General features: G+C 45.1%; 1 protein-coding gene across 3 annotated transcripts; it reads left to right on the top strand.

Moving 5' to 3' along the window:
* Positions 1-775: 775 nt before the first annotated feature.
* Positions 776-22,650, top strand: NUP50 (nucleoporin 50). 3 transcript variants are annotated; one of them, XM_032646400.1, is made up of 8 exons: positions 776-1,186; positions 6,352-6,430; positions 8,409-8,492; positions 12,434-12,620; positions 13,649-14,314; positions 16,280-16,361; positions 18,006-18,124; positions 19,156-22,650. In XM_032646400.1, exons 2-8 carry the CDS (start codon positions 6,362-6,364, stop codon positions 19,356-19,358), a joined length of 1,410 nt encoding a protein of 469 aa, XP_032502291.1. In that variant the 5' UTR covers positions 776-1,186; positions 6,352-6,361; the 3' UTR covers positions 19,359-22,650. The 3 variants fall into 3 exon arrangements, with proteins under 3 accessions (XP_032502291.1, XP_032502290.1, XP_032502292.1); XM_032646399.1 differs by having other exon boundaries at positions 819-1,186; positions 6,352-8,492; XM_032646401.1 differs by lacking the exon at positions 8,409-8,492 and having other exon boundaries at positions 821-1,186.
* Positions 22,651-23,165: the final 515 nt, after the last annotated feature.

The following is a 23,165-nucleotide window of genomic DNA, read 5'->3' as shown; positions in this document are numbered from 1 at the left end:
CTTTCCTGATGTGTTAATAATGGGTCAAATTCCCATAGTGTCCTATTAACCGAAAGGCAAGTAGAGTTAAAGTTGAACCGCTTTGTACAGCTTAATCTATTACTGTACGTGATATCTGAGACGCTATACTGTAGTAATCAAATAAAAGCACACGAACACAAATCCTGACACTGGACACATGTATTAGTCCCACAGTTTAAAAATGTGTTTGCAGACTTCATCTTCGTTGACCCCGACTAGGTGTGCAAATGGCAAGTTACTTGGCCTCTAGGGAACCCACCACGGAAAACAAATACAAGGTGGCCGTGGAACGGCGGACGGGTCCGGTTTTCTCATCCACGCCCGCGGCCGTCCCTCCCGGATCCGCAATCCCAGGCCTTCCGAGCATCCGCAGCCGGCGCGTCGCGGACCCCCGGCCCGCCGCGACGCTACCCGAATTCACTCACGTCTCTGGGAGTCACGGCCTAACTCTCCTCAGCCCTCCAGCACCATACACGGACACCACGAGCCCCGGCCACTCTCCCTGACTGACCACGCTCTCCCTGGCGCCTCGCGACTCCCAGCCGCGCCCACCACCAGCAGCGACCGGCGAGCGGACGTCTCAAACGCTTACGGCCGCCGACACGTGACCAACGCGCGCTAACGCCTGGCCGCCGGCACCCGTTGCCCTAGAGGCAGGCGCGTGGAGTGCGCGCATGCGCGCGCGCATGCGTGAGAGGGGAGCTCTCTGGCGGCCGTTTCAAAGCAGTTGGGCGCATGCGCTGCGTGACGCCCCGCTGCCGCCGTAGGAGGAGCTGCAAACCAAGGCTCCGGCGCACTTGCGTAGTAGCTAGACGCGGGCGTTTCTTTCCTCCCTTTTTTTCGAATTGGTCGTGAGGGGTAGATTCGAGTTAGAAAATGGCGGCGTGGGGCGTGTGGGCCGCCGTTCTCCCAACTGTCTCCTGCTGAACGGACGGCTCTCCCCCTCACTGCCCAACGCAGAGAGACGAGGTCCCCGAGGGACATGGTGTTTGAGTCTCAGAGCTTGCCGACCACCGAATCCTTCGAGGCTCTCAGAGCACCGGAAGCGACCGGGCGCCGCTTCAGACCCGAGCGCCGCGGCCGCGACCTCGCACCTGCTCGCCGCTACGCACCCGGGCTTCGCCGCACCCACAACCCAGCGGGGGCCGCGGTTGCCGCCGGCGAGGTGAGAGGCGGGCGGGCGGCGCGGTAGGGGCGGGGGCCGAGCGCGGAAGCCGGGGTGCGGGGCCCGGGTCTGGGAGGAGGAAGCCGGGATCCGGGTGCGGGACCCGGGCCTGGAATGGGGACCCTGGGAGGGAGGAGCTGGGTGCGGGGCCCGACTTGGGTAAGGTCCGCCCGGGCGCAGGGCCCCTGCGGCCCTGATGGAGGCAGGAGCCGGAACGGGCAGGGACCGTCCTGGCGAGGCCCCCTCGGTTTATTTCCTAGCGGTTCCTCTCGGTACTCGTCTCTTTCTTTTAGCTCCTTCCACCACCTCCTTGGTCTGGCTTCACTTTCTTATTGCAGTCTCAGGCCACTGATTACCCGTTAGGCTGTCCGATTAAGAAGCAGTGTTAGAGGGCTTCCCTGGTGTCGCAGTGGTTGAGAGTCCGCCTGCCGATGCAGGGGACACGGGTTCGTGCCCCGGTCCGGGAAGATCCCACATGCCGCGGAGCGGCTGGGCTCGTGAGCCATGGCCACTGAGCCTGCGCGTCCGGAGCCTGTGCTCCGCAACGGGAGAGGCCACAACAGTGAGAGGCCCGTGTACCGCAAAAAAATAAAAAAAAAGCAGTGTTAGAGATTTCGTTTTTCCTTAGCGTTTCAGCCTCCGGGGTCCGGCCCCATGTTCCCTTTTTCCTCCGGGCATCACACCGTCGAGTATGTTCACATCTGTTTCCATCTTAAAACTGGTGTGGACTGAAGTTAAACCCCAAGGGTGGGGCAGCACCAGGTGGTAGAGATCGCATACCTCACTATGTCGGGCACAAATAAAGTTTTCTCCAATTGCCAAAAGTTTCAGTTTGCTATCACAAGGTATGCTTCATACCTAGTAATCATTTCATAATTTGGTGCCTTTTAAACCACAAGCCCACATGTTTTTTAAGTTCTTCGTAATAGCACATAAGACTCTAGGTGCCAGACTTTGTGTTAAGTACTTCACAGGGATGTTTTTCCTTTTTCTCTTCTGGCATAAAAAGAAGATTATTGTCTGAAATATCATGCTTTGAAATAAAATATGGATTTGGTAACGTATTTTTTAAAGCCAGACTCATAATTCAAGTTAATTCTTTTTCCACACTACAGCTTTTAAGTTAGGGAGGAGAAGTAGTATTTTGTAGCCCTTGCTTCTAACAAAACTTTTTCCATTAATAATATTTATTGAGTCCTTCCTCTGTTCCAGGCACTGTTCTAAACTAAGCTTTTTGTGTATCCCATTTAAATTTCACAGCACCTCCCTGTTCTACAAATGAAGAAACTGAGGCACAAAAATTAAATAATTTACCTAAGGTCTCCAGCAACAAAATGGCAAAACTGTATTCTAGCATTTTGAAGTATTTTCTCAAATACATCGTGCCCCAGATCTCTGATTCTGCAACAGCCGGACCATTAGCCATTGGGGGGGCGGGGGGGGGGGTGGATTTGAGGTACATGAGTGAGTGAAACAAAGATACCCGCCCTCTGGTTAGTCATTGATGGGATAAATATGGTGGAACAAGAAGCAGTTACATTAATTTAGGTTGTTTCAGTATGCCAATTGTCTCTTCAGTTGTGGATATGAGTTAGGTGTTACAATTTTACGCTTATCACAGGTGTTGCGCTTTCACCTCCACCCCTTTTTGCCAGTTAATCTTAATACCTATTAAGTTATTAAGTTAATAGTTGATAGCAAAAAAATGCCTGTTTCAGATTCTCCCCTCTTCCGCCCTCTGGTGGAGGTGCTAGTTACTGAGTAGGAAAGTGGCCCAAAAGAATCCATACAGAGACCTGGCCTCTGAACAGTTCAAGTTTAGTAAGGATTTATGTGTAAGGGTACCTTGTTTGTTTTCTGGATGACAAAGATTAATAGCAAAACTTGACCAAGTGTTTGGGAGGGAGGCATTAAAAAAGAGGATTTGCAGGTAATGAATGAAAATTACGTTAATTCTCATTTATGTTTTAGAATTTAGGACTTTAAAACCATTTATTCTGTAATCAGAAAGAAGCACTTGTAAAAGAAAAATTGAGAGATTATTAGAAGAGTACTAAAAGCTGAAAGGCCCTATGTGATTACCCTACAGGGGGTCAGATTTTGGAGGACTTCGGAATGCCAGCATTTGAATTTTATTTTATAGATACTAACATGCAATGGGTGATGTGTAAGTTTGTTCTTTTTTTTTTTGGCTGTGCTGCTGGGTCTTCGTTTCTGTGCGAGGGCTTTCTCTAGTTGCGGCAAGCGGGGGCCACTCTTCATCACGGTGCGCGGCCTCACTATCGCGGCCTCTCCTGTTGCGGAGCACAGGCTCCAGATGCTCAGGCTCAGTAGTTGTGGCTCACGGGCCTAGTTGCTCTGTGGCATGTGGGATCCTCCCAGACCAGGGCTCGAACCCGTGTCCCCTGCATTGGCAGGCAGACTCTCAACCCCTGCGCCACCAGATGAGCACCCTGGCAGGAGTTCTTTAGACCCAACCGAGTTGTCAGTTACTTGCCGCGCAGTCTTAATTTGGATGTTTGGTGGTCGTCTGGGTGGATCTTTTCAAGTCCAAAGAGATAGAGCAATAGGAGAATGAGAAAGACTGAGGGGGAAAAGCCTTGGCCTCAGTGCGCTTCTTCACGGCCAGAGAGCTGCTCTCTGCCAGACCCTGCAGGCGACGTCAGCTGCCACTTAACGGGCTACTCGAATCTACATGGCTCAGGAGAAGGCCCAGCCACCCTTCAGAGGGGAGCCATAGCCCAGTAGGTGGATCGAGATTATGGCCTTTGAGGCCCCGCATTGGGTGCCAGAAAAGATGCTGCAGGAAAGAGAGTGGGGTGCGAGAGGATGGTCACATCCCAAGTCATGTCTGAGTCCCTGGGATGGCCGCCAAGTGTGTGTTCTTGGCTTTATGCAGGCAAGAATTCAAGAGCAAGACATAGTAAAGTGAAAGAAGGTTTATTCAGGGAGATACACGCTCCATAGACAGAGTGTGGGCCATCTTGGAAAGCAAGAGGCCTGTTGTGTAAGTTTGTATCTTAATGACCCGGAGGTTCTAGAAACTTACTCTGGTGGGTTGTGGTGTTGAGGGCAAATGAGACTGGGGAAGGACTATAGGAAGGAAGCTAGGCTGGTTTTCAGGAATGCTGGCTAGTGTTCCAAACTAATCAATAAATTCCTGGGCAAGGTAAGTAGCAGAGGAAATGGAGTGTTTTGGTCCATTTAACTGGTAAGTTAGGGAAGAATCCAGCACAACACTCACAGAGGAGCTCTCCATTGATTGTTTCTGTTTTTAATAGCAAAGGATTTATGATCTTAGGATCACAAAATAAATTGGAAATTTTAAGGGATGGATACAAGTACCCACCTTGAATAAGTGCTCGTAGAGATAATACTGTCAATCCCTGACTCTTATTCCTCCCCGTAACACCATGGTTTTTGAGGAGTTGAGCTGATGGCTTTTTTTTGTTTGATAAATTTATTTTATTTTTATTTTTGGCTGTGTTGGGTCTTCGTTGCTGCGCGCAGGCTTTCTCTAGTTGTGGCGAGTGGGGGCTACTCTTCATTGCGGTGTGCAGGCTTCTCATTGTGGTGGCTTCTCTTGTTGTGGAGTGCGGGCTCAGTAGTTGTGGCGCGCAGGCTCTAGAGCGCAGGCTCAGTAGTTGTGGCACGTGGGCTCAGTAGTTGTGACGCGCAGGCTCTAGAGCGCAGGCTCAGTAGTTGTGGCACGTGGGCTCAGTAGTTGTGGCTCGCGGGCTCTAGAGTGCAGGCTCAGTAGTTGTGGCACATGGGCTCAGTAGTTGTGGCTCGCGGGCTCTAGAGCGCAGGCTCAGTAGTTGTGGCACGTGGGCTCAGTAGTTGTGGCTCGCGGGCTCTAGAGCGCAGGCTCAGTAGTTGTGGCACGTGGGCTCAGTAGTTGTGGCTCGTGGGCTCTAGAGCGCAGGCTCAGTAGTTGTGGTGCACAGGCTTAGTTGCTCTGCGGCATGTGGAATCTTCCCGGACCAGGGCTCGAACCCGTGTCTCCTGCATTGACAGGTGGATTCTTAACCACTGCGCCACCAGGGAAGCCCTGATGGCTTATTTTTGAAGAGTTAAAAATTCTAGGAATGTTAACACATCCATATTAATCATATTTTAAACTTTTAAATGATGTCCTAGCTTAGAAATATGCAATTTGGGGTAATTAAATGTTCAGTCTTGGGAAGTAGATTACTGTCAACTTGTCTGTAGCCTAAAAATGAATAGAGATCTTCCTCAACATATGTTGGGGTTTCGTCACAATAAACCCATGGTAAGATGAAAATACTGTAAGTCAAAAATGCATTTAATACACCTACCCTACCGAACATCATAGCTCAGCCTACCTTAAATGATATCAGAACACTTACATTAGCCTACAGTTGGGCAAAATCATCTAACATAAAGACTGTTTTATAGTAGTGTTGAATATCTCATGTAATTTATTGAGTAGTGTACTGAAAATGAAAAACAGAATGGTTGTAAGTATATCGATTGTGATGGCGTGGCTGGCTGACTGGAAGCTGTGGCTTGCTGCCGCTGGCCAGCATCACAAGAGAATATCATACCGCCTATTGTTAGCCTGAGAAAAGATCAAAATCTGAAAGAAGGTTTCTACTCAATGCGTATTGCTTTCACACCATTGTAAACTTGAAAACTTGGAAGGCGAACCATTGTAAGTCAGGGACCATCTGTACTCATGTTGGGTAGGTATTTCCAATACCTTATTCAGATTCCTAACTAAGGTTGTACTTTATCATCCTTAAGAGAATTTTAAATATTAAAAATGTCTTGCCTGTAGCAAGACTCTGTAAGTATAAGTTGCATGGAATAAGTTAGTTAAGTATTTGTTGATTATTATTCAGTTCTTTAGATTTCTGGTTTTTAAAAATCAGTGTTTCATTGTAAGTTTTTCAAATGCAGTTGATTTAGTATATTGTTCACTGTGCCTTAGAGGACCTCACTGCCTCCTCCAGTAATCTTTATTGGATTCGTGACACTAGGAGCCCCACAGTGCGACAGAGTTCTCGTTAAAGCAGTGCCCACTGGTATCAGGAATGTTTTTAATCTCATTTCATGCTAGAGTGAATTTTAAAAATTCTTTGTAAGAGTTAAATCATATTCTAGAAAAGTAAACTTACTACTTCTAATCTTTTTGCTTTTAGGTTCGAAAAAATGGCCAAAAGAATTGCCGAGAAGGAATTGACGGATAGGAATTGGGATCAAGAAGATGAAGCAGAAGAGGTAAGAAATAATTTCCCTAAGAATGATTTCCTTGTACTTCCAAATTTAAATTCATTTTGGGATTCCTCATGGAGACTCTGGTAAAATTAAAAGGCCTTTTTAAGAACATCCAGAACTGGAAATAGTCTGGTTTCTTATGATCTGTACTTAGTCTAGAAATTGGTGACATTTGGGTGTGCTTTTCTGTTAGCAACTGTTGCCTAAATACTCTGCTCCTTTAGAAGCACCTTCCTCCTGAATTTCATGTAGCACTTCGTTGGAGCATTCCAAGCCCATGGTTTTAGCCCAGATTGTAGGGTGAGTGAATGATCCAGTCATAAACTTAGCACAGTGCCAGCACTCGAACTTGAAAAGAGGTTCACCGCCACTGTCTTAGTCTGCCATGCTCACAGTTTTAGATTTTAGAAGATTGAGGTCGCCTCCTTTACTGTAATGTAATGCTGCTTGGAGGCCCATTTTATTTCATATTCTTAAGACACTCCCCATCCCCCACCCCCCAACAACTGCGTTAATAGGAATAGAATTTAGATGGCCCAGTTTCTTTCCTAACAAAATAAAAATGGTCTTCCCTGAGGAAATCTTTTAATTTTTGTCTTACAAAGAATAGAACACGGCTGCACTTCTAAAGTGCCGCATCAGCAGTTTGACGCTCCCAGGCCAGTTCACTAAGGAAACCTGCACGAAGTTAGCCTTTCCAGTTAGTAGACGTGTGCTCGGTTACAAAACAGACGTGTATTTTCAAGAGTTTGCAAAAGTGTTTCCAAGATAATTCTTAGGCTGCTCTTCTCCTTCTTTCTCCATCTGTTTTCTAATATTAATATTTTTTCCTTTACAAATATGTGTACTGCTATGTTTGGGGAAACCAAAATCACAAGTATGGGCTTTTAAAAGAGCTTTTAACGATTCTGACTGACTTGGTACTTTTTAAGCAAGTGTTTGGTAACTTTAGTTCTTTCCAGGTTTTAGGCACAGTTACATTCTGGGCCTACCATATAATGATTTGTTTTGACATTAAAATACTTCAGGAATGAAAAAACTTCCATTTGGACAGATTCTAATGAAATGAGTGTGGAAGGACATTACATTTAATTTGGGTCAGGTGTAGCCAAATGGTCCCTTCTGTGGGTGTAGAGATCTCTTTAAGTTTAGCATTATCTGAAATAAGTACAGATGAGAAATTTTTACAGAAAATATTTTATGTCATTCCTCCAGGGTAAAAAGAAGGGTTGAAGTAAAGCGAAAGATTTTCAGCAGGTTTCCAACAGGTTACTTAGAGTCCCCGTCTCAGTGGTCTTCTGGATCATGGACAAATGGGCAAAGCTCTTCTTTAAAATAATATGCATTATGAACATAAAATTTATGTTTGAAAACCATAGTTGTAAGAGATTAGATTTGGGCATCTGGGTAATGTCTTTGAATATGTTTGAAATATTGGAAGAATTGATCATGAACAGCTTTGCACCAAAGTTTTGATGGTCTTGGTCTTCTAAGAACTTTGATGTATGCGCTCTTGTCTCTGAATTGTGATAAAGTCTGGATTTGTAGTTTCTGGAAGGTTTCTGATTCGCCTAACTAGCACTGGAATTCACAAGATACTAGACGTAAACTTTAACGTGCCCTCTCCATAATTTGTGTTACTTAAAAAGCAGAAGAAGGCTTCCCTGGCGGCGCAGTGGTTGAGAGTCCGCCTGCCGATGCAGGGGACATGGGTTCGTGCCCCGGTCCGGGAGGATCCCACATGCCGCGGAGTGGCTGGGTCCGTGAGCCGTGGCCGCTGAGCCTGCACGTCCGGAGCCTGTGCTCTGCAACTGGAGAGGCCACAGCAGTGAGAGGCCTGTGTACCGGGGAAAAAAAACCAAACCAAAACAAAAAGAAACCAGAAGATATCGATCAGTTTGTCTGGTCTAGCTTTTTTGTTCAGCATTTTATCTCCTTTCTGGCCTTATCTTGTTGCTGTTTAATTTGTATACTCCTGCAGGTGGGAACATTCTCGGTGGCCAGTGAGGAAGTCTTGAAGAATAGAGCCATAAAGAAAGCGAAGCGTAGGAATGTTGGATTTGAAGTGAGTGTTTTCTTACAGCTTCTGGTATTAAATACTAACTTGATTTCTGAGCTGTAGAATATTTCCACCTCTGGGAGCAGTCAAATGAATAAATGCTTTTTTTTTTTTTAGTTACTGTCTTTTATGTAATCTATTAAGAATGTCTTTTTTTTTAATACATATAATGGTTTTTCATTGTTAAGTTCATTATTACAAGATATTGAGTATAGGGCTTCCCTGGTGGCGCAGTGGTTGAGAGTCCGCCTGCCGATGCAGGGGACATGGGTTCGTGCCCCGGTCCGGGAAGATCCCACATGCCGCGGAGGGGCAAGGCCCGTTAGCTATGGCCGCTGAGCCTGCGCGTCCAGAGCCTGTGCTCCGCAACAGGAGAGGCCACAACAGTGAGAGGCCCGCGTACCGCAAAAAAAAAAAAAAAAAGATATTGAGTATAATTCCCTGTGCTGTACAGCAATTCCTTGGTTGGTTATTTACTTAATATATAGTAGTGTTGTATATATGTTAATCCCAAACTCGTAATTTATCCCTCCTTCCACCTTTCCCCTTTGGTAACCATAAGTTTGTTTTCTAAGTCTGTGAGTCGTATTTCTGTTTTGTAGGGAAGTTCATTTGTATCATTGTTTTAGATTCCATATATAAGCGATATCATATTTGTCTTTCTCTGTCTGGCTTACTTCACTTACTATGATATTCTCTAGGTCCATCCATGTTGCTGCAAATGGCATTATTTCATTCTTTTTTATGGCTGAGTAACATTCCATTATGTATATATATACCACATCTTTATCCAGTCATCTGTCAGTGGACATTAGGGTTGCTTCCCTGTCTTGACTCTTGTAAATAGTGCTGCAGTGAACATTAGGGTACAAGTATCTTTTCGAATTATATCAATAGTTTTGTCCGGATATGTGCCAAGGAGTGGGATTGTATGGTAGTTTTTAGTTTTTTTAAGTAACCTCCATACTGTTCGCCATAGTGGCTGCACAAATTTACATTCTCGCCAACAGTGTAGGAGGGTTCCTTTTTCTCCACATTCTCCAGCATTTATTACTTGTAGACTTTTTGATGGTGGCCATTCTGACCGGCGTGAGGTGATACCTCATTGTATTGATAGTTTTTGATTTGCATTTGTTTAATAATTAGCGATGTTGAACATTTTTTTATGTGCCTGTTGGCCATCTGTATGTCTTCTTTGGGGAAATGTCTGTTTAGATCTTATGCCCATTTTTTGATTGGGTTGTTAATAAATGCTTTTTAAAATGCCTAGTGCACTTGTGAAAATCCTTGGTGTAGACCATGGGAGATAGAAAAAGATAATAAATATGAGATCTGGGACTTCCCTGGTGGCACAGTGGTTAAGAATGCACCTGCCAGTGCAGGAGACACGGGTTCCAGCCCTGGTCCGGGAAGATCCCACGTGCCACAGAGCAGCTAAGCCCACGCACCACAACTACCGAGCCTGCGCCCCAGAGCCCGCGAGCCACAACCACTGAGCCCATGTGCCACAACTACTGAAGCCCACACGCCTAGAGCCCGTGCTCCACAACAAGAGAAGCCACCACAATGAGAAGCCCGCACACCACAACAAAGAGTAGCTCCCCCCTCATCACAACTAAAGGAAGCCCACGCACAGCAACAAAGACCCAACTCAGCCAAAAATAAATTAAATAAAATAAATAAATTTATATTAAAGAAGAAAAAATAAATAAGTAAATAAGAGATCTGTACCTTAAAGGGAACTTATCCAATTGCAGAAATAAGATACAGATGTAGACAAATTTGAGTTGAGTGACAGTATGAAGAGGGAAAAGAGCATAGCAGTAGGAAACAAGGGAAGTGGGTGTTGGAAGTAAGAAAGGAAAATGCAGGATATTCTCAAAGTGTGTCTGCTCCCTAGGATCGAGCTGTGGGTAGGCTGATACCTTTGAGAATAATAGAAGCGTTGCCCATTTTGTTTTTCCTTCTAGTATAATATGGTATATTAAAATGTTTCATTCCTGTGTTCCAAAGGATAAAAGATGAGTTATAACTCGTGAACTGAAATCATGTGGTCAGTATTCAGCCATCGCTCCATGTTTAATATCTCTTCCCCAGTACAGTCCTCATCCCTCAAATAAATTCCAGACACTTGAGTGCTGTCTTGGTGACCTGGACATCTGTCGTCAGGCGGGAGAGGCTGGTTTGAACATCTTGGGTGGCATCCTCGGAATAAACCTACAGAACTGCATGTTCTGTGGTGGCTCTGTTCAGTTTTTCTTTATTCCGAGTTCTTTTCTGGCCTGATTTCATTCTTAAGACTGGTGACTGGCTGGATGTAGGTGTTGAGCTAAGTTACATTTGGCGGCTCCTTCATGAAGAAGATACCGGGGGGAGGGGCGGCTTCATTAGGGAGGAGGTGATCGATTTTGTTTTAGAAATGTATTTCGGGACTTCCTTGGCAGTCTGGTGGCTAAGACTCCGCCTCTCAATGCAGGGAGTGCAGGTTCGAGCCCTGGTCGGGGAGCTAAGATCCCACACGCTTCCAGGTGTGGCCAAAAAAATAAACAAATTGCACATCTCTCTCTTTTTTTTAAACTTTTTATTTTATATTGGGGTGTAGCGAGTTAACAACATTGTGACAGTTCAGGTGCACGGCAAAGCGACTCGCCCCGTATCCATGTATCCATTCTCCCCCAAACTCTCCTGCCATCTGGGCTGCCATGCACATCTCTTAAAAAAAAAAGGAAAAAGAAAAATGTATTTCAAGGGCCTGTGGTACATCCAAGTGGAGTTCTCTAGGAGACCACTAGGTGTACTGATTGGCCACTCAGAACAGGAAGTGGTGTGAGAGGTGGGTGCAGCTCTGAGAAATTTCCCCATCAGGAGGTTGAAGCCAGGGGAAATGAGAAGACGTCTGAGAGTGCAAACTCATGATGAAGAACGAGATGCCTAGGGGAGACAGGCTCAAAGAGGGACGGGCCAGCTGTGGACAAGTGACAGTGAAGAGGCAGAAACAGTGCAGACCACAGCCCAGGGGCAGAGAGCAGCGTTAGAATTTCATAAGGCATGCCAAACATTTCCAGAGCATCTTGGGTTAGAGATGGGAGAGAGCTACCAACAGCAGGATAGGTCTGCGAGAATGACCTTGCTAAAGAAAGCAGAGAAAACCTTGGGAATAAAATGTTGCCTCTGGGGCGTCCCTGTTGGCGCAGTGGTTGAGAGTCCGCCTGCTGATGCAGGGGACGGGGGTTCGTGCCCCGGTCCGGGAAGATCCCACATGCCACGGAGCGGCTGGGCCCATGAGCCATAGCCGCTGAGCCTGACGCGTTCGGAGCCTGTGCTCCGCAACGGGAGAGGCCACAACAGTGAGAGGCCTGTGTACCGCAAAAAAAAAAAAAATGTTGCCTCTGGATTTCTCAGCTAACAGAAAATCTAGAATTGGGACTCAGTCAACTTTGCAAGTTCCTGTATACTGAAAGCAGGCTGAAAGCAGCAAAACTTCTTAGGAAATTATAAGTACTGGGTAAAGTACTTTTAATTAACCTCACTTGATGTTTCTACAACTTTCTTAGGCAAAGGGTCTTTGAGTAATATATGAAAAATCTTTCATTTGGGGTTTAGTTGTGTTGAGAATGTGTTTTTAGTTACAGTTCTGTGCCTCGGTGGTGAGTCCATCAATTTATTTGAATTAGTCTTTTTAACCTTTTATATCGTAAATATATTTTAAAACATTATTTCACTGTAAATTACATCTGTCCTTCCTGTTTTAGGAAGGCAGCTTCGGGCTGCAAAGCTGTTATGAGTAAAATCCATGTTCTGTTTCTGCTTGTGCTGGTAGTTTCCTTTAATGCTGGTTGCATAAGGATTCTGGGTACTATTTAGCCAAGATGATACTGTCATTCACTTGCTTATTTGGAGACAAAAAAGTAGAGTTATCTAATGTGTGCTCTTTCTTTATATTTCAGTCTGATAGTGGAGGGGCCTTTAAAGATTTTAAAGGTTTGGTCATACCTTCTGGAGGAGGAGGGTTTTCTGGATTTGGTAATGGCGCTGAAGGGAAGCCTTTGGAAGGACTGTCAAATGGAAACAGCATAACTAGTGCCCCTCCCTTCTCCAGTGCAAGGACAGCGACCGAGACCAAGGCCACCTTTGGTGAGTAGGTTCTTCTCCCCCGAGTCACATCTGTGTAAAGAGGATCTATGAAAAATAACTTTCAGAGATGTTTTTCTTGTACTTTTTCTGGGTCCTGAGGCTGTATGAGCAAAAACAGGGTAATGGTGAAAGGGATGGAAGTTAGGGAGCTTTTGGCTCTTTACAGAGTAACTGAGTAGAGCACAGGCCAAAATAGACATGGGTTCTGTTCTCAGTTCTGCCAGTTACCAGCTCTGTGTGACCTCGGTGAAGTTCCTTAACCTTTGAGCCTCCAAATCTTCAACTGCGAAATGAGAATGACCTCAGAATCAACCTAAGGGTCAAAGGAGAAAAAGAAGCTCTTAGCAGACCCTCTGTAAAGGCCTCCCATCCCACCCCCTCATTCATTATAAATGTACCAAGAATTTCCTGTGTGCCACATACCTTACTGTTCCCAGTCTGGATTTATTTTGCCCAGGACATGTTGATTGCCTAATCCTGTTTTGAGGGGATTGGTCAAGAAGTCTTGGGATTAACAACAGAGAATGGGATCATGGGTTAAAATCTTTGGTTCTTAGAAATGATCCTGACTCATTGGATTATACTTAGCTAGTTATTCTAAGAGTATGTACTGTTTCATTTAAATTAGGCAGAATGTTTAGTGTGATTAAGATAAGTACTTTCTATTAAGATTTTAACTGCATTAATATATGTTCCTCCTTACAACCTTGGGGATTAAGTTTTGTACTAACATAGTATTTTGACAGTTTTAGGTAAAAAAAAGCCATCCTTTTGAAGGAAGAGATTATTTTAAAATTATAGCTGTTTAATGCAAGCATGTAAAAAATAGATATATTCACATATATAATGTTTGATTTGATTTCTGTAATAACTAGTTTCCAAATACTATACGTGCACATACTTCTTGAACTGTCACAAAAATGGGATACAGTAAAAGCACAAAATACGAAGACAGAGTGGTATGAAAATCAAGATGACTTAATTAAATCAGCTTCTGAATAAATTCTTAAAACTGTAATTTCCTGTAGGGTCTGTTGCTGTAAATGGCCCTACCTCCTTGGTCGAAAAAAAGATTTCAAATCCCAAAACTAATGGCGACAGCCAGCAGCCTGCCTCCTCTGGCCTTACCTCCAGTGCCGCCCGCCCCAGGAATGCCTATCATAAGCAGCTGGCGGCCTTAAACTGCTCTGTTCGGGACTGGATCGTGAAGCACGTGAACACGAACCCGCTCTGTGATCTGACACCTATCTTTAAAGACTATGAGAAATACTTAGCAAACATCGAACAGCAACATGGGAACAGTGGCAGCAGTAATTCTGAAGGTGAAACCAACAAAGTATCAGTTGAAACACAGCCTCCTTCCCTGTTTGGTTCAACAGAATTACAGCAAGAGTCAACATTTTTGTTTCATGGCAACAAAACTGAGGATACGTCTGAAAAGAAGGTGGAGGCTGTGTCTGAAAAGAACAAGGACCCGTCACTAGGAGCAACAAGTGCCTCATTTAATTTCGGCAAGAAAATTGATAGTTCTGTTTTGGGCTCCTTAAACTCTGGCCCCTTGACTGGATTTTCATTTTCTTCTGGAAACTCCAGTTTGTTTGGCAAAGATATTACCCAGAGTAAACCAGTTTCTTCACCATTTTCCACTAAAACGCTGGAGAGCCGAGCAGAAGGTGCCAGCAGCGACTGCAAAGGTAAACCCGGAGTCAGCCCTGGAAGTCTTCAGGGTCTGTGGGGGCTCTGGATTAGGTGGGAAAAGTGTAGCCTTGTGCACGAGGTGGATCTGGATTCGCGTCACAGCTCCATCATTTCCCCGACGTGAGAGCTGATTAACTCCTTTGAGTCTGTCTCCTTATTCATGAAATGGAGCAAGACCAATTTGGTAGGGTTATTTTAAGGATTAAGAGTATAAAAATAAAAATAATATAAAAACATCTGGCATAGTGACTTTGAAAATTATCAAATACTTGGCTTTCCATTAAAAAAATAGTATTTTATTGAAAAATTCATGATGGACGTTCACTGAATTGTTTGTTTTTAAGAGATTTGCTTATAAATAAATTCACACGGCAAAACCATACTCTACTCTGAAAAAGGTAGACTTCATAGCTGTGGGGGAACAAATTGACAGTGTTTTCCCAAGATGAGTCTGGATTGCAGCCACCTTTCTAGAAGTTTCTGTGGTGTGTCATGTTAGTGCCCCAAACCAGGCCTTAATCCCAGCCCCTCCACTCCCTATGTGGTTCTTAGCTCCCTGAAAAGAGGGGTTGTATCATAATCCCTCTTCACCACATGGTGGTTGTGAACAAACTGTGTATGTAGGCTCTTACTTATAAGCAGTTAAAAGTATATCTCTCAGGCATCAGCATATTGATCCTTGAGAAGGAAGACTGCAATTGCTAGTGGGCCATTAAATACTGTTTTCCTACCTGGAGGGAAACTCTCCTTATGTTGCCTTGCCCTCCTCACCTGTATCCTCAGGTAAGGGCCCTCCAGGGCAAAGCATAGAATAAAGAAGTCCCCTCTTCTCTGCCCTAACTACGACAGAGGGAGAGTCTGTCATAGTCACAGGGACTCTGCCGCTTGTGGAAGGGATGTCGAGTTTGAATTAAGTCTCCATGTCAGCAGGATGCCCCTCCATAAAGCACTTATTCCTTATCTTGCGGTTAACACATCTCACGCACAGGAAGACTTGGAGAGGTTGTTAAATAACAGATGCCCGGGGCTTCCCTGGTGGTGCAGTGGTTGAGAGTCCGCCTGCCGATGCAGGGGACACGGGTTCGTGCCCCGGTCCGGGAGGATCCCACATGCCGCGGAGCGGCTGGGCCCGTGAGCCGTGGCCGCTGAGCCTGTGCGTCCGGAGCCTGTGCTCCGCAACGGGAGAGGCCGCAACAGTGAGAGGCCCACGTACCAAAAAAAAAGATGCCCGGGCCCCACGCTGGAGGGCCTAACTCAGGAGTGCCTTCTTAAAATCGAAATGAGCTTGTGACCTGAATTGTTTGAGCACCAGAACTTTTTCTTAGTCGCTAGTCAGTTTTATGCCGTTGCCTTCTCCTTAAGGGGATTGTAATTTGTGTCCAGCAGTGACTTAGCTCTCCCCTGAGGTTGCGGCACTGGAGGGAAGGGAAGTGCTGTTGGACTCAGCCTGGGAGGGTGCCCGTGGTACCAGCATGTCCAGGGGCTGGTGGCCCAGACAGAGCTTAACTGCTTCCAGTTGGCTTTGGACTAATTTCTCTGACAACTTGTCCTGTAAAGTTGTTATTTTCTCCATTGTCTTTGGTCGTTGCTCTCATTGGTTGTTCCTTGGCGTGATGCAGCTACAGCCGCAGGAGCATTCGGGGATGAAAGTGTTGGAAGCCCATCTGAGATTTTTATTTCCCAGTGGGTAATCTGAGTATGTGTGAGTGTTGACTGATTGTTTTCCTGTGTGAGTTTGCCTGTTCACTGAATACAAGCGCAGACACTTGGATTCAAAGGCTTTCTGCAGAAATCCAGTGAGTGCCTCCTTATCCCCGCCCCCACACGATTAGATTGTATTTCAGTTTCTGTATCAGCTTACATGGAATTTGTAGGTTGGGGGGGTAGGTAACGAACTTCTTTTGTCACATTTTCAAGCTCTTGATTTGCATCTTACTGAGTTAGTGTTGTCTTTATAAAAGGTGGAGATGAAGAAGACAGTGATGAGCCCCCCAAAGTGGTAGTTACTGAAGTAAAAGAAGAAGATGCTTTTTACTCCAAAAAGTAAGTAATGGTCACGGGAATTCCACTTCGCAAAGACGTGGAAAGAGGCTTCTGGCTGGAGAGCGCAGGTGACATTGTCCTTGCAGGACTTACTGGGCGTCCCATCCTGGGGTCAGGCTGTGCCCATTCTTTGAATTGGAACAAGGAAGAATTCTTAGCCTGTTTATTTAAAAATAATCCGACTCTAAAAATGTCCTGCTGGGCGTATCCTACTCTTTTCTGTTAATTTAGCTCTCTTCTTCTTTTCAGGTGCTTTAGAGACAGTCTTTTCTTTCTGATCTTCCTGCCCCAGTCTCATCTCATCATTCTCTCCCTTTTTCTCCTTTCTTCTCTTCCCCTCCTCCTTCCCCTACAAAGACAGTCACCTAGTCACTGATTTGAGGTTTGGTTTTACTTCTGCTCTTAAATTAGGTGGCATCTCGGATTCCTTCCTAGAGACACATTAACCTTCGTGGATTTTCTCACAGCCAAAAAGTTCTCCATAGCAGCCATTCCTTCCCGTTAAGGATGTGTAAATACTTTATCTTTCCCTCAATGATGAGAGCTGGTTTGGGGTTTTTGTTTTTTGTTTGTCTAATGAGAGCTGCTGATTTCAGTAGAAGGCTGAAGAGAAATTTTGAATTATCTCTCAGTGAAATTAGTGCTTTTTAACAAAGATATTTACTGAAAAACATTTGTGCCCTTTTAGAAGCTTCCCTGGATGTGTTTTTCTAATACAAACATTGCAGACTTAAGTCAGCAATTTTTATAGTGTGAATCACCAAATCCTGTGGGATTCCCAAATGATGTTTATTTTTGAGAACTTTTAAAAGAGACCAGCAATTCCTTTTGCCTGTTAAAAAATTTAATTACACAGGTGAGGTAAAAAGAATGACCCTGACTTGAGATTTTTTTTTTTTTTTTTTTGTCCACGCCGCACGGCTTGCGGGACCTTAGTTCCCCGACCAGGGATTGAACCCGGGCCCCAGCAGTGAAAGCGCCATGTCCTAACCACTGGACCACCAGGGGATTCCCAAGGTTTTTTTTTTTCTAATCAGAGTAAATCAAAGGAACAGGCAGTAGTTTTGTTTATTAATAACCTAAGGAGATGTGTGACAGGAGGCTGGGGAAACATTTGACAGCATTATTTTAGGCCTTGCTTAGGCATGTTTTCCAGACTTATTTCAACATCTTGGGATATCAAAAATTGAAGGAGTCCTGAAGAGAATTCAAAAATAAGAAGTAGGAAAGGGGGGTGGTGTTTGTGTGGCAGAGTGTGTGTTCTCTATTTGTTCCTCTTCTTTAAGGACCAGGTCAGTTCTTTTGAGCTCAGGGCCGAAGGAGCACGTCAGGGAGGTGTGGGATGCTTGGCTGTGATTTTGACTGACTTTTGAGAAAAGATGGTTTCAGAAGCGTTAAAGAGCTGTATAGGGCCCACTGTATAATAGAAAAAAATACGGAGGGACTCCAGCCTGTCTCACCAGCTTCTCTTACCTGCCTGTGTCCAGACCCGATCTGGGTCAGTAGAAGGCTCTTCCTAAGCTTCCTCTGCTGTCATTTAATAACAGACTTCCACACAGGTGTGAACAGGGGCTGTTAGAAAACTGTGTGACTGTCCTGATCTGTCATTGAGTGTCTGATCATACCTATTATTTTTCTCTGTAGGTGTAAACTATTTTACAAGAAAGACAATGAATTTAAAGAGAAGGGTGTAGGCACTCTACATTTAAAACCTACGGCTAATCAGAAGACACAGCTTTTAGTGCGGGCAGACACCAATTTAGGTGGGTATCTTTTTTTTCAGGTGGTACAAAGTAATCATAATCACACAGTATGTAAAAGCCCTTTGCTGATTTAGTCATTGAGATTTTCAAGTATATTAATGTGTTCTTTGGAACGGAATAGAGTTTGTTCAGGCCAAATTCATCCTGTACTTACTGATTATAGATTTAGTCGAGTACCAGGGTAGTAGTGTATAAGAAAACCTGGATGTATTGAAAGCTATTGCCAAGAAGTAACCGAAATGGTCTTCATTTTCCTTTGTGCTAGGTATGTGACTAAGAAGCTACAGGTAAATCGGATGGTTTAGTAAACACTCAAGGGAAACGAACTGTTTAAAGGAATCCTTTTTATGTGCCGAATATTCATTAACTCGTTGCTGTCCACCCTTCACCCCGTCCTCCAGCTTTACCCTTAAAAGGAAGAGGTAGTGGCTGAGCTCATAAAACAGCCCTCTGAAAGGAAGAGGTAGTGGCTGGGCGCAGGGCGGGTCTAAGGGGAAGTGGTCGGTGGTGGCAGACTACACCAGACTGTGTCCTGGAAAGAAACTTCTGTGTCTTCTTTCCTGTGGACTTGACTAATTTGTGATACTATCATAGCGACATCACTCTCACCCTGTGAGCGGTGCTGGCCTCTGACAGAGCCGTTTTTCCGCGGACCGTTCTGTGTTCGAATGACATAGTGAGGCCTCCACGTCATGCTGGCGTGTTTTTTCTGCAGTGCAAGAAAGCACAGTGTGTTCTGACGCGCTGCTGGTTTAGGGCTGCTGCCATGGTTGTGGGAGACTTGGGGCAGGTGTGCAGAAGGTGGGTCCTCCTCGGGGAGGCCCAGTCCACTTCCTGCCAGAGGCCCACGGTCCTCTCTCGGGGACACCGTGCTGGCGTCTGGCAGGGAACTGTGGCCGTCCTTGGGACATTCCTGTGGCTCCATTAAGTATAAGTTGCTCCAGTGTTTAACGTTTAGCCTGTTAAAGCTGTAGTTTCGCGGACTATAGTTTATGTGTTTTGATGCGCTTTTCCCCTGTGTTTAAATGCAGGCAACATACTGCTCAATGTTCTGATCCCGCCCAATATGCCGTGTGCTCGCACGGGGAAAAACAACGTGCTCATTGTGTGCGTTCCAAACCCACCCATCGATGAGAAGAACGCCACCACCCCAGTTACCATGTTAATTCGGGTAAAAACAAGCGAGGATGCAGATGAGCTGCACAGAATTTTACAGGAGAAAAAGGATGCCTGAACACGCTTCGGCTGAGGAGTGGTTGCCAAGTTGCTGCTTCCCCACCGCCCCCTAAACTTAGTTTTCTTCTCTTCCTACTTTGACATTCTAGGACTTACAGATAACTTAAAAGTTTTGTGAGGAAGATTAATATGGCCAATAAAACCTTTAACGTTGAGTGTCAAGAAACTGTATTCTCCCTTCTTAAGAACTGTCTAATGTGTGAAATACATTTGAAAGGAAATTTTTGGAAGATTTTTAATGTTCATTTATTAAACTAACCACAGGTGATTTCTTAATGGACTGAAATCAGGGTATCGATTAGATTTCCCAAAGGCTTTTCCGATCCAGGGGTTTGGGGTCAGCTGCCACCCCCGGCGCGGCTTTTCACGGCGGTGTGTCCAGAAGAGAGCTTGCCTGTAGCGGCCTTCTTTCTGGCGGGCTTGGCTGATGTGTGTCCACGTGAACCGTGCTGCTGTGCTGTGGCGGAGATGTTTCTTTGCTTTATTGTGTTATTTTACAGCTGAAATGTGAGGGCTGAATGTTCGCCTTCAGCTTTTTCCGTGTGGACGCTGGCCTCTAACCCCATCGGCTGCTTTACTGTGATTCTGGAACTGCTGTTTGATTTTAAACGGAAATGAGTAGCTTGTTCTTTGGTCTTGTAGGTTTATTCATGAGGTGCTCTTACTTCTGTATCCCCCTGGAGACAAATGGGGTGGGGGGGATTGCCAGGAATGAGATTTAAAAGCACAAATTTGTAGTCTGTAGACCCTTACAGAAAAGAAAGCGTTAAAGCATACAACAAAAGGAAGAGAATATGCTCTTGGTTATTTGTCCCATGGTGAACCCTGTGGATCTGAAACCTAAACTTATTAAATCATAGGGGTTTTATGACACAGGAGCCATGTGAACTAACCAGGAAACATGCAATAAGGAAATGGAAGAGAAAACTGTGTGTGTAAATGTTGCCTTTAACTTTTAGACAGCAGTGTATTCTGCATTCGATACTGAAATTTCCATTTACTTTTTAAAGAGTAAGATATTCAGTACGTCCATTTGGAAGGGAGCCATGGGCACACACACGAGTACCCACGCCACTTCTCCATAGCTGTCAGGTAACTAACACCAGGGTTCTTTGAAGACTCTGGTCATATGAACTAGAGGTAAAGCTCTAAATGTCCACTTTCGTTCATTCCTCATGAATCACTTAATGCTGGTACCGGATGATCCTGTTTGAAGGCTCAGGGTCCGTGCCCAAGGGCTCACATGCGTATATTCTCATCTTCAGCACGTGATGTCTCTGACTTTAAAAAAAGTCAAAATCAGTGTAGATAGTACAGCTGCTTCTATTTAAAAAGAAGAAAAGCTTTAACTTTTAGAGGTACAGGAGGCGGGGAATCCATTTTGCGATGTGTCGCTCTTAAGCACCTGAGGTCAGGTAGTCGCGCCAGTGTCTCACGACGCCTGCGCTGCAGCTCGCTGCCCGGTGTGCGACCTCGTCCGGACGCTCACAGAGGGAGGCGCTCGCTCTGTTGGGCGGGGGTGGCATCGACCCGGGTGTGGCGTGAGGTTGGGGGCAGGGGCGGTCACCTCGCTCTTTTTTTTTTACAACTGGGAGTATTCGTGAGGAGTTCAGTCAACAGGTGGTGGATGCTGTTAAAGTAACCCTGGCCCTGCCCTGTTGACCTTAGGGTTATCCAGCTGCTAACGGGCTGAGGAAATAAGGGGGACAAACCTCAGCAGGTCACAGCGTAGCTGCGCGTGCTCCCGGGTCCCACCAGGAAGTAATGCTCACACACCTCGTCGGGGACCCTTCAGTGCATCCTTCTGCTTGCTTTTGCATGCGATGTGGAATGTTCACCAAAAATGGCACGAAAGTCATGATTGGATTAACTCTTCACACCCCCATCCACCCCCCCACCCCTGGGTAAAAATAGTTTGTCTTTTTAAATTGCTGGATACGTGTGGCTTTCTTTTTCCAGACATTCCCTGCAAGTTCTTGCTAAGACTGTACTGTTACCGTGAAGATTACAGGGGGAAATGTGATGTGCCCACCGTAAGTCAAAATGTGATATTTTCTTAAAATCACTCTTACTCTTTAGGAACTTGCCAGTCTCCACTTTAATTATGTATTAGTGTAAAAGAGCCTAATACGCGTATGTGGATTTCACTGTAAACTCTAAGTCCCGGTATTGTTACTGGGGGAGGGGCTCCTTGGCCCCTGGAGGGCTTGCCTTTTCATCCCCTGTGTAACACCTCAGTTCTGCCCCGTGGGTTTAGATTTATTTTTAACAAATTATTAGCAATTAGGCTTTAAAGTGTTTAATGTGGACTAAAATTTTTGTCTTTCGTTTGAGAATCTAGAAAGTGTGTGTCATAAGTGTGGCCTAAAGGGTGTATGTATCTTTAATTCTAAATCGGACTGTGTTATCTCATGACAAACACTGAGTATCCCAGTGGCCGTTTTGTTTTTAAACTGTTCATCTCCTTCTGAGCATTCCCATTAAGCAAAACATTGAATGTTATGTTGTGTGTAAATGTCTTCACTGTTAGAATTACAGGCTAAAACGCGTGTCCAGTTTTTAAAGTTTAGATTGTGTTTTCCATGGAAGGACAGGTCTGTTTATGGACTGATTTTCCTTAAAAGGATTATTGTTTTACAGTTGCAATTCTGAATTGTATTTTTGATATGCTGCATGCCAAAAAATATCTACCTGTTCTGGGGTAGAGCAAAAAAAACTAACATTCTACTTTACCGTTAAGAGTTCAGAACCAGTTTTCACTGAGACAGCTCTTTTGGTTTAGTTTTAAAGGTAAACAAGCTGCTTGTTTTGAGCATTTGGCAGATACCCTTATATTTCAGAACAATCCAAACGTAGGCGCAGTGCACTTGAAGGCTTTGCAGATTTCCAGACGAAAGGACTTTACTCCCAAACCCCTAGGATCCATTCTCGTTCTGGAAGTGAGGGCTTTTCAGTAGAAACGGATTTGTCCAGCTGGTGACGGTGAGGAGCCCGTCAAAACTTTTCTTCCCACTCGGTGTTCTGAGCACAAGGCCTCTGTGTGTCGGTGGCGGGTGGCAATGATGGTCCAGGCTGAGGGCTCTCCGTTTGATGCAGACACAGCTATGGCAGAGGCAGGAAACTTCTCAGCAATCAAATGGATAAATTGTTTGCTATTTTAAATCGGAAATCGTTCTCTAAAATACTTGAATCGTCGGACAATGTAATCTCAGTTTGTATTAGTTGTTGAATGATCCCATTGAGGAAGTGTATCCATCCATGAAATGTGAATAAATGGACAGTAAACAGAATCACAGTGTTTGGCGCTCTCTGTGTTCCTCTGTGCTGCACCTGGCCTTAGTACGAGGCAAGAGGCAAGCCAGCCGGCGGGGGAAGCACCATGCAGAAGCAGTGCCTAGAAGAGGTGAGGAGAGACCCGGACCCTTTTATCATCAGACCCCTCGTGCCAGATGAGACCAATTCCAGGCCATTCAGGAATCTGTCGGATTCACGTTTTTACAAACTGGAATGGGAATAGCAGATCTTACGTTGGATAACGTGCAAAGCATTGCACTGGGGCTTTCTATATATTCTCTTGTTCAGTACTTGCAGCAAACCTTCCAGACAGGGGCTCCTGGGTGGGCTCTCCAAAGAGACTGGGGTTGAGGCAGGCGAGGCTTCTTCCACAAGTAAGTGGAGTTGGGATGTGTCCAGGAGGACATTTTAAGAATAAGGATCAAAATGAAAGAAGAAATGTATTTTAAGTTTATGTTACTTTAAGTTTTTGGTGATTTAGAAAATCACTATTAAGGCATTAACAGATTAC

The sequence above is a fragment of the Phocoena sinus genome, chromosome 10 (genome assembly GCF_008692025.1).
Source record: "Phocoena sinus isolate mPhoSin1 chromosome 10, mPhoSin1.pri, whole genome shotgun sequence".
NCBI classification, from domain to species: domain Eukaryota; kingdom Metazoa; phylum Chordata; class Mammalia; order Artiodactyla; family Phocoenidae; genus Phocoena; species Phocoena sinus.
This window is presented reverse-complemented; position numbering and strand designations above follow the sequence as displayed.